General features: G+C 36.1%; 1 protein-coding gene across 1 annotated transcript; it reads left to right on the top strand.

The window, feature by feature from the left end:
- LOC18776641 (E3 ubiquitin-protein ligase RNF14) lies at positions 8242–13920 on the top strand. The gene is made up of 7 exons (XM_007209892.2): positions 8242–8852; positions 9356–9430; positions 9510–10026; positions 10797–11182; positions 12709–12935; positions 13047–13194; positions 13377–13920. Exons 1-7 carry the CDS (start codon positions 8508–8510, stop codon positions 13503–13505), a joined length of 1827 nt encoding a protein of 608 aa, XP_007209954.2. The 5' UTR covers positions 8242–8507; the 3' UTR covers positions 13506–13920.

The raw sequence follows: 14240 nt of genomic DNA, 5'->3' as shown, positions 1-14240 counted from the left end.
CTCTTTCTCGTGTAATTTGTCCGTCAACTTTCTCTGACAATTTTATCTCATCTCTACAGATCCAGTACTCCCAGCTTTTCATATAAAAACCTCAACAAATTTTTCAAACACTTCTTGATGCTTGTTACTTAGTCATGCCGACAAGGCAAGTTAACATGTGGAACATCAAAATTCACTAGAACAAGGATGCACACAGGGTGTCGAGTCTACAAGAATTTAACCTAATGCTCTGATACCAAGTTGACAGGATCCGACCCAAATTCCACTTTGGAATCCGAGTCGAACCATGTGCGTGTTCGACACCTGGCGGTTGTCGAACACAATGACCAAATAGCCCTTCGAACCAAAATTCAATGAAATTCAAGTGCGACTTCTGTCGAAATTCAATGAAATTCAAGTGCGGCAGAGTCTCCCCTGTAAATTGAACATTTTCCAAAAAAATTCACTTGTAGAACAAGTATATACGTTTATATATAACCCAACTGACAGCATGCATTAAATTATATCCAAGAAAATCAAGCATCATATCACTCTGGCCTCAGTCCTCAACAATTCAAATAAAATATTCTACCAAACAAATTCAATTCAAATTCTTAGAATATCCTCAGAACAATATTAGATTTCAAAATAACTTAGCTGGACTACCTTTCAATCACTTGACCTTGCGGCTGCACCTAGAACTCTAGGTTGCCTACGTACCTTTAACAAGGGATCAAGCCCAGGGCCATCCCTGAGATTTTGAGGGCTCTGTGCGAAACTTAAATTGGGGCTTCACATAAATCTAATATGAAAATACTATAAATAAAAATTTGCTATAACTTAATGTCATAAATACTTTTTTTTATAACTAAAAGTCACCAGCAATAAATATGTAATGACAATCAGAAATCAAATTCATAAAAATTTAAATGTTTCCAATTGATAAAATTAAATGTTTGGTACAAAAATAAGCTTCTTGTGTCCCTATAAGGTTCTTTGCTGCCCCCAATAAGCAATCTGTGTTTAATAGAAAAAAAAAAAAAAAAAGGCAACCACAATTGAATAGATTGAAATTTAGATACATACATGAATTTGAATTAAGATTTGAATCTGACTACTTGATTTTGAGTGGTCTTTATGAATTATGAATTAGGGTTTTCTCTTTTTGGTGTTGAAATTCCTGAAATTGAAATAATAACAAAAATTGTCAAGGGTTAAAAAAAAAAAAAACCAAAGAGAGATTGATGAATGATGATGATTACTTACCATAAAATCAGAGTTTAAGAGAAATAGGAAGCCATAAAGTTTGTTTTGTTTTGTTTTGAATGAAGAAAGTACTTTTCTTGGAGGAGAAAGCTTTTTTATTATTTTATTATTTTATTATTTTTATCAAAGATAAGGAGTAAAAAGTGTTTTGGGGATTATATACTCCTCCCGTGGTTAGTTTTTTTTTTCCTTGGACATGCGCAAGAGCCAACTCCTCCAGACACATGCTTGTGCAAATATTTAGCACGTTATACTATATATACAATTCCTATAATATATATATATATAACAAAGAAATTTTTTTTTGGGAGGCCCTTAAGAATCGGGGGCCTTGTGCGGTGGCGCCACTTGCGCCAAGCCACACGTAGTTCTTCTATTATAATTTGCAAACCAACCCAAGTTCTTATGTTAATGATATGCTCAATAACATTCACCTGCTATGCTCGTACATAAATCAAACATGCATATTTACATTTATATAACGTCCCATCATTCAAACAATTCGACAAATCCAATGAAAATATCGAAAAGTAATACTTCCTTTCCACCTAGGAGTACCTATTATTATCTCCGTCAATTTCTATGTTTCCGTCAAATCCTACATTACTCCGTCAATTCCTCGTATCACCATATGTGACACGTCCTCCTTGGCCTCGGTGACTCAAGGTCGACCCGAGCCACAATCCTCGCTGGATCAGGAGACATTTAGTCCACCTGATCCGCATTCCTTGCTCCGCACGGTCCAGATATCCCTAAGACTCGTGTGGCAACAGTCAGCATACAAACATATCTGAAGGCAACCGTTATAATTAGGTAACATGGATATATTCTGAATAGATTATAAATACTCGAAATCAAACTAACATGTTTGGAAAGCAAACTCATAATAACTCATTTAAAATCAGGTGATAAAACTTAAATTGTATAAAATCATCTAATAAACAAAAGTCTACTTACTGAACTATCTCTGGTTTCCTAGATCAATTTATGTATTGCTGGCTTAGATTAATATATATATATATATATAATAATAAAGATAAGCAAAATAAAAAAATATTGCTGAAAATATTTTTATTCATTTCCTTCGAAACTTACATAAAACTCAATCATAAATACATATATACCTATAAAGATTTATAATTAACGTAGTATAGAAAAGTAGGAAAATGATAAACTTATTAAAATAACATTGACTAAGTGAGGTTTTAATGCCTGAGACAACAGTTTTACTGAAATATAGGTTTTTCTCTTTAACTTATAAAACAATCTCATAACTTAAGAAATTTATTGTAATTTGGGTAAAATCCTTTAATTTTGAAAACTCGCCACCCGGACATACCTCCATCCATATTCCGTCAATTTCAATAATAATCCGTCAATTCCATCATTGCAGGTCTTGGAGACACTAGGTCAACCCAAGCTACATTTCTCGCAGGCCTCAGGGAACCATTAGTCAGCCTGAGCCGCATTCCTCACACCATACGGTTCAGGCGTCCCAAAAACTTGTGGGGCATTATCAAAATAACAAAACTGTTTAAGGCAACTGGGGGATACTCCTCTAGTGGGTTTGAAAACCAGATTCTGAATCTTATCTTGAGATTCCTCTTATTTCACAAGCCTTACTTAAATTCTCCTCTCAATTTTTCTAGAGATCAATTCTCAATTACCTCGAAACTTACACAACATACTGAGTATAATATTAGCATGGACATGTACATAAATTTATAACTAATTTATTAATCTAGTCAAACCTAACTAACCAACCATCCCTTTGCTATAACCATACCTTTAGCATGAATAAATAATTAGATAAATAAATAAATAAATAACCCCCACCCCCGGAGGTTCCCGTAGTTTCAATAATATAAAATCTCTAAATATTGAAAATCACATCTAAGTTTACCATCACATATCACAATGCGTTTCCAACACACAAATTGACAGAAATATGCATAATTGAGCGATCTACATGTATAAACATATATACTCATCCCATATTCATATAAATTCGTACTTGCTGGCACAATCAATTAATCCTTGAAACTAATGCCATTACAAACCAATGGACATTCACTCAACAAAAATATCCTAAAGGTCTAAAATAATTCGGATAGAAATCAACATTTATTTTCACACGAATTCCAATAAATATTGTTTGCCCCAATCAAAATATTATACTTCTATACTCAATCCCCATACCACCCAATCCATAACCTTATTTACCCTCGTAATAACATCAATTAATGAAAAGCAATAACTTTTAAGAAACTCCCACAACTTCCACTATTGATACGCTATCCCAGAATTTCGTAGGGTACCATAGAACGATCCTCTAATCCTAATAGGGTCAGAATAATTCAACTTTCTGTTAAGACTCGTTTACGTGGTCATTCTAGTACTTTTTGAAGGATAAAACTACCTCGAAAGATTCACGGTCAACTGAGGAGGCAAACAGCCCAAATTGGCTAATTGGGCCCACAGAGCCCACAACCTCCATTTTATGATTTGAACATTCATAAGGGTTTCAATATGCCTAGGACACATGTCTCGAGAGTTTGGTCTTAATTGTACCGTCAAATTACTAACGATCGCATGATCGGACGGTCACGGTAAACCTAACCCTAGGGTTGATCATTTCGGATTATCTGGGACTCCGATTCACGATCCGTCGATTCCTCCTCGATCCTAGAACTATCTAGATCAACATATACTAAATGGGTTGCGATCCAACGATTCAAACGTATCGAACCCGTAAATCGCGCAATAGGCGAAATTCGTTTGGGTACCAAACAATATCTGAATTAGAATCTGAGCACGCCTACACGCTCGTGAAAACTAGGGGATCGCATTGAGACACAATGTCCCTTTGCTACAGTGCCCACGCGCCGCCTCACGTGCTTTTAGCTCATGGGTGTCCAAAGCGATACCCTCGGTCGGAAAATCTCCAAATTGAGGGCCACCCTTCCAACTACAGCTACTACTCGACGAGTGGAACACTTTATTCAACTACCAAAACTAAAAATTGGTGAAATCCTATCCGACCATCAGATAAAGCTCGAAAAATAGATGAGATTCCATACCTCCCAGGCAAGCCCAAGGGAAGATCTTGCCTGGGCATAAGCCCGAAGGCGTTGACGTCAGCGAGCACAATTCAAATTTTTTTTTACCGTTGGCACGAGTTTTACACGCCAAGAGTAAAAAAAATTCACTTCCGCTCGACGTCATCCCTGACAGAATCCAATGGTAAAACACCACATGGCGCAACCGAGACGCTCCGATTATTATTATTTTTTCTTTTCAGAAATCAGACGATCCTCGTTTTTTTGGCTAAAAAAATTCTGAATTTTTTTTAAAAAAATACCAAAAAATTCTGGATCTTTTCCCTATAAATACCTAACAATTTTATTCACTTTCCACACCAAATCTTCATACAATTTCTTCTCCTTCCAATATTTTTTACTTTCCATACCAAATCTTCATACAAACTCTTCTACTTCTAATATTTTTTACTTTCCACTCACATTTTTCTACTACTTTTCATTTGTATCAAAAAATAAATGGCATCTTCTGTCGAAGCCGGAGAGGCGTGGACAACTCATGAAGATATTGCGTTGTGTCAGTCTTGGGTGAACGTTAGTCATTGCCCTGTCACAGGCAATGAGATGAAGTTCTGTCATATGTGGAGCAAAATTCATGGAGAATTTTGTCGAAGATAGGGTTCCATTCAGACCGAAATGGCCTTGTCTAGTGGATGGAAAATTCTGAATAGAGAGTTAGGGAAATGGAGAAATGCCTTGACAAAAGTAAGGGAGAATATTCAACGCGGTCAAAATCTATCTGATGAGGTAAATATTTATAATTTCCATTTTAATCAATGTAATGTAACTTTTTTTTTTACTGCATATTCTATTTCTCTTTCTTGCATAATCTTTTTTTTTTTTGCATTTCCAAGTTGTCTATATTTTCTTGCATAATTAATTTTTTTTTCTTGCATTTCAAAATTGTTTATATTTTTTTTGCATAATCTTTTTTTTTCTTGCACTTCCAATTATTTATTTTTAATAGATCATACAAGCACAAGTTTGGTTCGGTGCCATGGGGCAAGGCAAAAAAAGTTTCTTGCATCACGAATGCTGGGAAGTTTTGAAGGATTGTTCGAGATTCAAAATTATTCCCACAGGTCCGCCGATTGTGTTGAATGAGACGCCGCTCCACGATTCGCCAACAACCGATTCGCCATTGGACTCCCCAATAGAAACGGAGTCACCACTCCCATGTGCGCCGAGATCTATTGGGAGAAAGGAGGCAAAGGCCAAGAGAGGGAGCACTTCAAACAATGAATGTGCACAATTTTTAGAGCAAATAGCTAAGAACATAGCACTAAGAATTGAGAGAGACTTGAAAAGAGAAGAAGCAGACATGGCACGACATGAAGCATTTGCAATTCAACAGCAGCAGGCACAAGAAAAAGACATGGAGGATAGAGAGATGAAAATCATGGCCATGGATACGAGTCATATGTCTCCTGAAGCAAAGACCTATTGAAAGCTAAAACGAAGGGATGTGATGAGAAGAAAACTTTTCCATGACGACGGACCTAGCAATACGGATTGGTTAAATGATCAAAACCATTAGGTTGTATTGAAAGATTTGCCATATGTATTAATTTGTTGTATTGTTTCCTTTTTATTCAATAAAGAAAGCATTAAATAATATGACTATTTATTAAAAATATTTGCGCATCAAAACAAAGATTAATTAAAAACAAACCTAAATTTATTGCAAACAACACACAAAACAAACCGTACTTAAAAGCATAATAAATAAATAAAGCATAATTCCAAAAAACACTACACAAAAAATAAAGCATAATTAGAAACAAAGCATAATTCCAAACAAAGCACTAATCTTGACTTCATCCACTGTGATTGCCTTTCATCTCCCACAAGTGCTCGATCAAGTCAACTTGACGTCTCTCGTGAACATATGAAGATTGCATTTTTTGATAATGATCAATCATGGGGTTGTTGTATCGACATCCCGAATTAACGGTTCGGGCTCCATTGGTTGTCCCTTTGGTCCCATCTGCCTTTCATATATTCTTGTCAAAGCCATGTTCATGGGATCTTGTTCAAACACCTCTGGAGCATCATAATCATACTCATCCTCCACAATCATGTTGTGGAGGATGATGCAAGTCATTATAATGCTCCATAGCTCCTCCTCATAAAGCATCTGAGCAGCACCCCTAATAATACCCCAACGAGCTTGCAAGATACAGAAACACCTTTCCACGTCTTTCCTGTAACCTTCTTGGAAGGTAACAAAGCTTTTTTCCTTCTCGGATTGGGATTCAGAATTGTTTTCACGAATGTCGTCCACCTAGGATAAATTTTGTCGGCAAGGTAGTACGCACCAGAGTATATGGTATTGTTGATTTGGTACGTGATCTAGGGGGAATGACCTCGCAATACATCTTCGAACACCGGGGATTGACCAAGGACATTGAGGTCATTCTGAGATCCGGTAACTCCGAAGAAGGCATGCCAAACCCAACAATCGAATGAAGCGACGACCTCCAAAATTATACTTTTTTGGCCCTTTCGATTCCCATAATCTCTTTGCCAAGCAGTTGGACAATTCTTCCACGGCCAGTGCATGCAATCGATGCTTCCAATCATTCATGGGAAACCTTGAGCCTCACTTTTTTGTAGAAGCCTTTGTAGGTCCCTAGGCGTAGGTTTGCGAAAGTACTCCATCGTGTACAAATTTTCTACTGCATCATAGAATCTCACCAAGCACTCTAGGATAGTTGATTTTCCCATCCTTGCAATCTAATCCACTTGCTCTGCAGATGCCCCATAAGCAAGCATCCGCAAAGTAGCTGTAAGTTTTTGCTCTGGGAAAAGACCCAAAACTCCAACATCATCATACTTCTGAATGAAGTATGTGTCGTAATTACAAATATCATGCATGATTTTTTGGAACAAATGTGGCTACATTCTATATCTCTCTCGAAACTCAGAAACAGGATATAACGAATTTTGGATAAAGTAATCTTCCAATAGATTCTTACCCCGAGACTCCCTACGTCTGTCCAAATTCGAGGCATGACGACGGCGGTGTTGCCTTATTGATTAAGCATACACATCGCTGCTACAAGCATTTCTTCCTCTTCTTCATCGGCCTCCCGATCTTCATCAGCACGTCTGCGCCGAATTTCTTCATCGTCTTGTTGTTGCCTCTTCAACACCCTCCTCAAGTTTGACATTGAGAGTAGAATGTGTTTTGTAAAATCTGAGAAATGAAGGAATAGATAAGATATGGCGTGGGAGGTATGAGTTGATGGTGTAGTTTTATAGAGGGATTCAGAAGATAGAGATGACACATGACGCAATTTTAGAGGGTGAAAATCTTATCTGAAATATGAGATTATAATTTTTTTTAAATATATGAAAATCTTATCTGACACGGGACACGTGACGCAAATTTAGAGGGTGAAAATCTTATTTGAAATCTGGGATTCTAAATTTTTTTAATGAATATCCGAAAATTTTATCTGGAATAAGACACGTGGCAACTGAGATTCTCATCCGAAAATCTTTTTTGAAAAATGATGGACACGTGGCAACTAAAAATCTTATCTGAAAATGTTATCTTAAATTTTAGGTGATAATATAGTGACACGTGGCAACCGAAAATATTATTTGAAAAGCTTATCAAAATTAATAGTTTAAAGTATAAAAAAATAGGAAATAAAGTACAATGAATAGTAATTGTCTTAGCTCTAACCTTTTGGGATGGAATCAAAAAAGGCAAGGCTGCCACTATTGACGCAAATAGTAGCAGCCCTTGCCTTGCCCTTACCTTAGCCTTAGCCTTTTGGGGTGGACATGCTTTTACCAAACCGGTTATTAAATCTTGAATCCATCACTACTTCTACATCTATCTCTCTTCTTTATCTCTTCTTCTTTTTCTCTTATTTCAAACCAAATCGAAACAGTACATATCCGGTTTGGTTTGATTTCTCTAGCATTATGTATAAAAATCAAACTGAATCAAACCGCATGTAAATATCAATTTTAATTTTAATTTTAATTTAAAAAATAAACTAAACCAAACCATATCGGACCATAACCAACCAACCATAGTCGCCGGCACCCAATTGCAATGGACAATTTTCTCATTTTCCCAAAGTAAAACGACCCAAACGCATCCCTACTAATTCTGATTGCAGTCCGTCCGTTGCTTGAGAATCCGCCATGAGAAAGAACAGAAGCGGAGGAGGACGAGAAAAACAAGACCACCGCCCTCCCCAAGACGAGGACGACGAGACGTGGACTCTCAAACCTCCACACAATCAAGACCAAAATCTTGACGCACCTTCAGTCCCTTGCACTTCTCAGGCACAGAGTATTGATGAGGAAGCAAATAGGCAGCAAGAAAAACAAGAAGAAGAAGAAATAATTGCAGTTGAGGCGTCTGAGTCTAGTAAAGGGGAGGATGATGATGTTCTGAGTAGATTGGAAGAGTTGCAGCTCGGTGTGGAAGAGCCCAAGTTGTCGGATGAGCAGCTAAGGATTGATGATCAGGCTCAGGAGGATGAGGTAGTGTTCAAGTTTTTAATTTTCTTATTATTCAATAAGCACAGGAGTTGAAAACATGAAGGGCCGCTTTGCTTTGGTAATTGAGTCGTTTAAGCTTCTAATATAATTTATTAATGAGGGTAAAGGAAATCAATCAAATTGCTACATTAAAAACATGAACGGGTGATTTCATAATCGAGATGATAGGGTGGGGGTAATGTTTATGTAGCAAGATTTTGCATTTCCCAATAAATTGTTGAGCTAGATATAGAAAAGAGTAATCTCTCTATGTTGGTGTAATACATAATGAGGGAGAGACGGAAGCTAAATAAAAAGCAATGCAAGATTAATGTGACTCTATTTATGTTTGCAAACCATCTGCTACTAGTTAAATAATCTGGTGCTCACATATAGCAGCATCTTGAACCTCATTATTTTTATTTATTATTATTATTATTATTATTTTGTTATTGTTGTTGTTGTGTTTCTTTGGACCTTTTCTCATCCTTTTAAGTTTGTGACAGTTGCTCGCTATGGAGTCCATTTATGGGGACAACTTTTTCATCTTTGAAAGACAAAGAGGCTGTCGATCATTCCAGGTTTGGCAATAATCCACTACTTCAGAGCTCCTTTAATCATTATTTAGTGAAATAAGTAAATATGTGAACACATATGCAGATTCATATACATATTGAAGCTCCTGGTGAAATTGCTGTTACTACAAAGTTGAATTCATCTAGTGATCTTAAGACCAGAAGCGACGGTTCTGATGAATTCTCATACTCTTTCAAAGCGCAGCATCTTCCACCAATTATGTTGACATGCTTGTTACCTAAATCATACCCAAGTCACCTACCACCGTATTTTACAATATCCGTTCAGTGGGTGCATTCTAGTAAAATCTCCCATTTGTGTTCTGAGCTGGACTCAATATGGAGAGAACAACCAGGGCAGGAGGTTATATACCAATGGGTGGAATGGCTACAAAATTCTTCGCTTTCGCATCTTGGTTTTGATAAAGAAATAATTCTTGGTCCTTACGGGGTGAGAGATGCTGGAGATAGACGTGCAGTTACTGGAAGTGTTTCCCCAGATGTTGACATTCCTTTTATTAGAAGTTACAACGATGATAGACTCCATGAGAATTTTCACAAAAATTTGCATGAGTGCTGCATCTGTTTTAGTGAGTTTGCAGGTAATCTGACATAAACCTTTCTTGACACAGATTCTTTTGAATTTGACATAGAATTTATTTCTATTAAAAAATTGGTTTTTTTTTCTTTTCTCTTTTGGGCCTTGAGAAATATAAAACATATCTAATATTTACTTAGTTCACTTATAGTTGTTAGACTAGTTTTTCTCTATGCTTGAGAATTATTAATAACGTTGGCACTAGAGGGTCTTTTTCATAAGATTTATGCTGACTCTATATTCTGGTTGAGGGAACTAAAGTATGATCATTGTTTGCATACACAAAGGGAAATAATCATTGAACAATTATGTTGGGAATTTTCATTCAAATCATTTATCCGCAATAAGAGCAACAGTTCAATACATTTCATTCATTACCCAAGCCAAAAAGAAATTAACTTAGTTACAACTTACACATGATTTTCTCTAGGCTTTTCCAGTATGATTTCTACACATGCATACAAGTACATGTAAAACTTAATATTCATTTGTCTGTGTGTTAAACAATGTCCTTGGGATGGATCTGTCTAAGATTCCGTCCTTAGGATGAAACTATCAGGATTCCATTTTGCCTGAATTCATTAAAATTATTTCATGATTGATTGTAATTACCTGGTCATAAGCTCTCGTTAGCTTGTAATTAGCTTAATTGATTCATCCTTAGGAGGCAGCTTAACTGATTCATCCTTGGGAGGTGTACCATCTATTGAACTTACTGTCTATGAAAAATCAATGCAGGTCTTATTCACCGCTCTAATTGATCTATCTTTCTAGGTACTGAGTTTGTCAGACTTCCATGTCAGCATTTTTTCTGTTGGAAATGCATGAAGACTTATTCAGACATGCATGTCAAGGAAGGCACCGTAAGCAAACTGCAGTGTCCTGATGCAAAATGTGGGGGTATGATTCCACCAGGTTTGTTAAAACGATTGCTTGATGATGAAGAGTTTGAACGTTGGGAGTCCTTAATCTTAAGTAAAACACTAGAGGCAATGTCGGATGTTGTGTATTGCCCAAGATGTGAAACTCCCTGCATAGAGGATGAAGACCAGCATGCCCAATGCTCAAAGTGCTTCTTTAGCTTTTGCACACTTTGCAAGGAGCGGCGCCATGTAGGTATTCAGTGCATGACACCAGAAATGAAACTTCACATCCTGCAGGTAAAATTTATACTCTTTGCTGTCCTTTTTATTATTATTATTATTTTTGGTTACGGGATGGGGGGAAATCATGTTTATCCCTTCATCAAAGCAGGATATTGTGCCTGAATCAACGGCCATTTGGTAGAAATGACAATCATAACTTATTTTCTGGTACTGAGACATGCTATGATTTGCTGTTAAAAATATTTGTTTCTTATCAAAACAAAAAGCAAGCTGTTGTAAAGGGAAAACAACACCACCACCTTTGCCCATATTTTTTAATGTAGTATGGGCAAATGCTGATGATTCCCTTAAGTTCCACATGGTAGAATTTGCTGATAGGCTTAGTTAAAAAACACATATTTGCTTGTGAAGGGTTGATACTGTATAAATTCTATCTAATTTAGTTTTTTCAGGTTTGAAACTTTATGTCAGTTACAAATTCATCTGTGTAGTCTGACTTTATTGTATAAGAATATGCAATGGTAGAGTTAAATGATCCAGAACCCTGATTTCTGCCTCTTCTTACATTCACACAAACAAGTTTCTGTTTTCGTTTCTGGTTCAGCAGGCATCTAGTTCTCATCTGATGATTCAATTGTCATTTTATTTACCTTGTAACTTGAATCTGATTATGTGCCAAATATTGAACTATTTTTATCATACTATAAATTGTTGTTATTCTTCTCAAAATGAAAATACAGAGGTTCAAAGGCACGTTCTTGCCATGATAAATATATCTTATTTGTGCAATTAGTAATATGTTTGCAGCTGTGAATTCCTCCAAGTCTTTTGGGTTAGGTAAATACACAGTGCTTTGTTGCAGTACTAGGCGAATAAATTAAACAGGTCTTAGCTGTCAGTTTCTCCACAATGGTATAACTTCATGTCTCCTTAACATTTCATAGCCATTTTAGCAGCTGAGATAAAAGACATATGTGGCAATATAAACTGTGGTTTATGGTATTCATTCAAAAGTAAAAAAGAAAAAAACTTTGTCTTATGGTTGCTGCAAACTGACCACGTCAACCTCAGGCTAATTTTCCTATGGATTATCTCAATTCACTAAGTGCAAAATAGTTTTACTGTCTCCAATGATATACATGATTGGACCATCGCAAACTCTGTCAATTTACTTCTGCCATGCCCAACTACCCCCATTTAGATGTCATTTTCACTTCGATTCAATAACTCCCATATCTCCTTAGTTTTTCATAGGCATTTTGACAGCTAAGAAATGGTGTGCTTTATGGTAGCTGCAGAATGGTAAAGTTTTCTTTTAATGTTTGAGCATCCAACTCAAATTAATTGGCAATGGTTGGAGACATCCTCATAGGTATTTCAGTGCTAGGCTTAGAACTAAATGCAAGATATATTCTCAATAGTGTTATAGTCTGCAGATCAATTTATGATATCTGAGTTAAACATTTCTTTGGTCCCACCCTTCTAGAGAAAAAGGATATCTATCTTTCATTGTCTATTGGAAACTTCATATTATTTTAATTTACTAGTGAGAATTGAACACAAACAAATTTATAATGCAGGAACGTCAAAATTTTGGTCAGTTGAATGACAATCAAAGGCGCAAAGAACGTGAGGAAATCAATGAGATTCTCAGTGTGAGGGAAATTCTTCGCGATGCAAAGCAATGCCCATCTTGTAAGATGGCAATATCACGAACTGAAGGTTGCAACAAGATGGTGTGTAAAAACTGTGGGCAATACTTCTGTTACCGCTGTGATAAGGCAATTGAGGGATATGATCATTTCAGGTTTCTAAATTGATTTAAGTATTTGAGGCTATTCCTATTCTCTATTTGTATGTTCATCAATATGTATATACATATTTTCTGTAGAACTAATTAGCTTTGTATTAATTGAAGAGATGGTGCATGTGAACTGTTCCCGCAAGAAGCAATTCAGAACTGGGAGGCACAGATGAATCCTCGACAGGTTTTGGGTCAGATTCAAGCTGAACTCTTTGCTGCACATGGTCAATTATGCCCTAATTGTGGTCAGTTTAATGCAAAGGTGAGTCAATATTGGGCCTTGATACAAATCAGATATTCATGGGTTTACTTGATGGTTAATAAGGAAATTCATTATGTTCTCTTTTTGTTTTTTCCAAAAGTAGTAAATGTCCTTTTTGTCTTTCTGAGGATTTTTGGAGTTGTGTCAATATGATAAATAGAGTTTCTGCCTTTTCCGATCAGATTGGCAATAACAATCATATGTTCTGCTGGGCATGCCAAAACCACTATTGCTATTTATGCAAGAAGATCGTTAGGCGAAGTTCTCAGCATTATGGACGTAAAGGTTGCACCCAACACACAGCCGGATAGTTGTGAACACAATTACACCCATCTATTCAAAGGAGAAAAACTGTAAACGACAGAGTAACTGTGGACTCAGATCACATGTAACTGAACATTGTGATCGAAACATAGTGCAGGGTGAAAAAAAAAAAATTCCTATGCAAGGCAGTTCATGGCACTCTTCTTATTGGCTGCTCCATCTCTGCATTCTTCCCATTGCGCTGAATTTAACAAACTCCACTTCTTTTTTCTGCTCAAATCATTATGTTCTGGCAATGATAGATGTTCATCAGTGTTGTAAAGTTTTAGTGGAAATTGGCCAATACACCAGGGAAATTACAGTTTTGAAATTATTGTAAAGTGAGCTGTGGATAATACAGCCGAAAGCCATTGGTATGATATCAAAAAGCTTTTATGCGTTGATCTTTTTTTGTGTGTATAATTTGGATGAGTGCTTTTATGTGTTCATGTTTTGCAATGATTTCAGGTTTTAATGTTTTCTTTTATTTAATGCAGTTTAATTGCTTTTTTCTTTCATGGTAAAAAAGATAAATTGTATTTAATGCAGTTCAATTTGCTTTTCTTTTCTTTTTTTCTTGACTGTAATTACATTAGTTTGATGTATGTAGTGAGGCTTTACTAGACATGAATTACAGTGTCTAGTGGGATAACTTTATAATATTAATAAAATTTTAATTGAAAAACAGGCTGTAATATTCATTTAAGCCTGAATATAGTTTTTATGGCTGTAAAATTTAGTTA

The sequence above is a fragment of the Prunus persica genome, chromosome G5 (assembly GCF_000346465.2).
Source record: "Prunus persica cultivar Lovell chromosome G5, Prunus_persica_NCBIv2, whole genome shotgun sequence".
In the NCBI taxonomy this organism is placed as follows: domain Eukaryota; kingdom Viridiplantae; phylum Streptophyta; class Magnoliopsida; order Rosales; family Rosaceae; genus Prunus; species Prunus persica.
Note: the sequence above shows the minus strand (reverse complement) of the source record. Positions and strands in the feature narration are given on the sequence as shown.

Excerpts from the sequence above, each read along its gene's own strand:
- LOC18776641 (XM_007209892.2), top strand. The coding sequence starts at position 8,508 with ATGAGAAAGAACAGAAGCGGAGGAGGACGAGAAAAACAAGACCACCGC. Across the intron at positions 9,431-9,509 it reads GAGGCTGTCGATCATTCCAG|ATTCATATACATATTGAAGC; the intron begins GTTTGGCAATAA and ends ACACATATGCAG. Across the intron at positions 10,027-10,796 it reads CTGTTTTAGTGAGTTTGCAG|GTACTGAGTTTGTCAGACTT; the intron begins GTAATCTGACAT and ends CTATCTTTCTAG.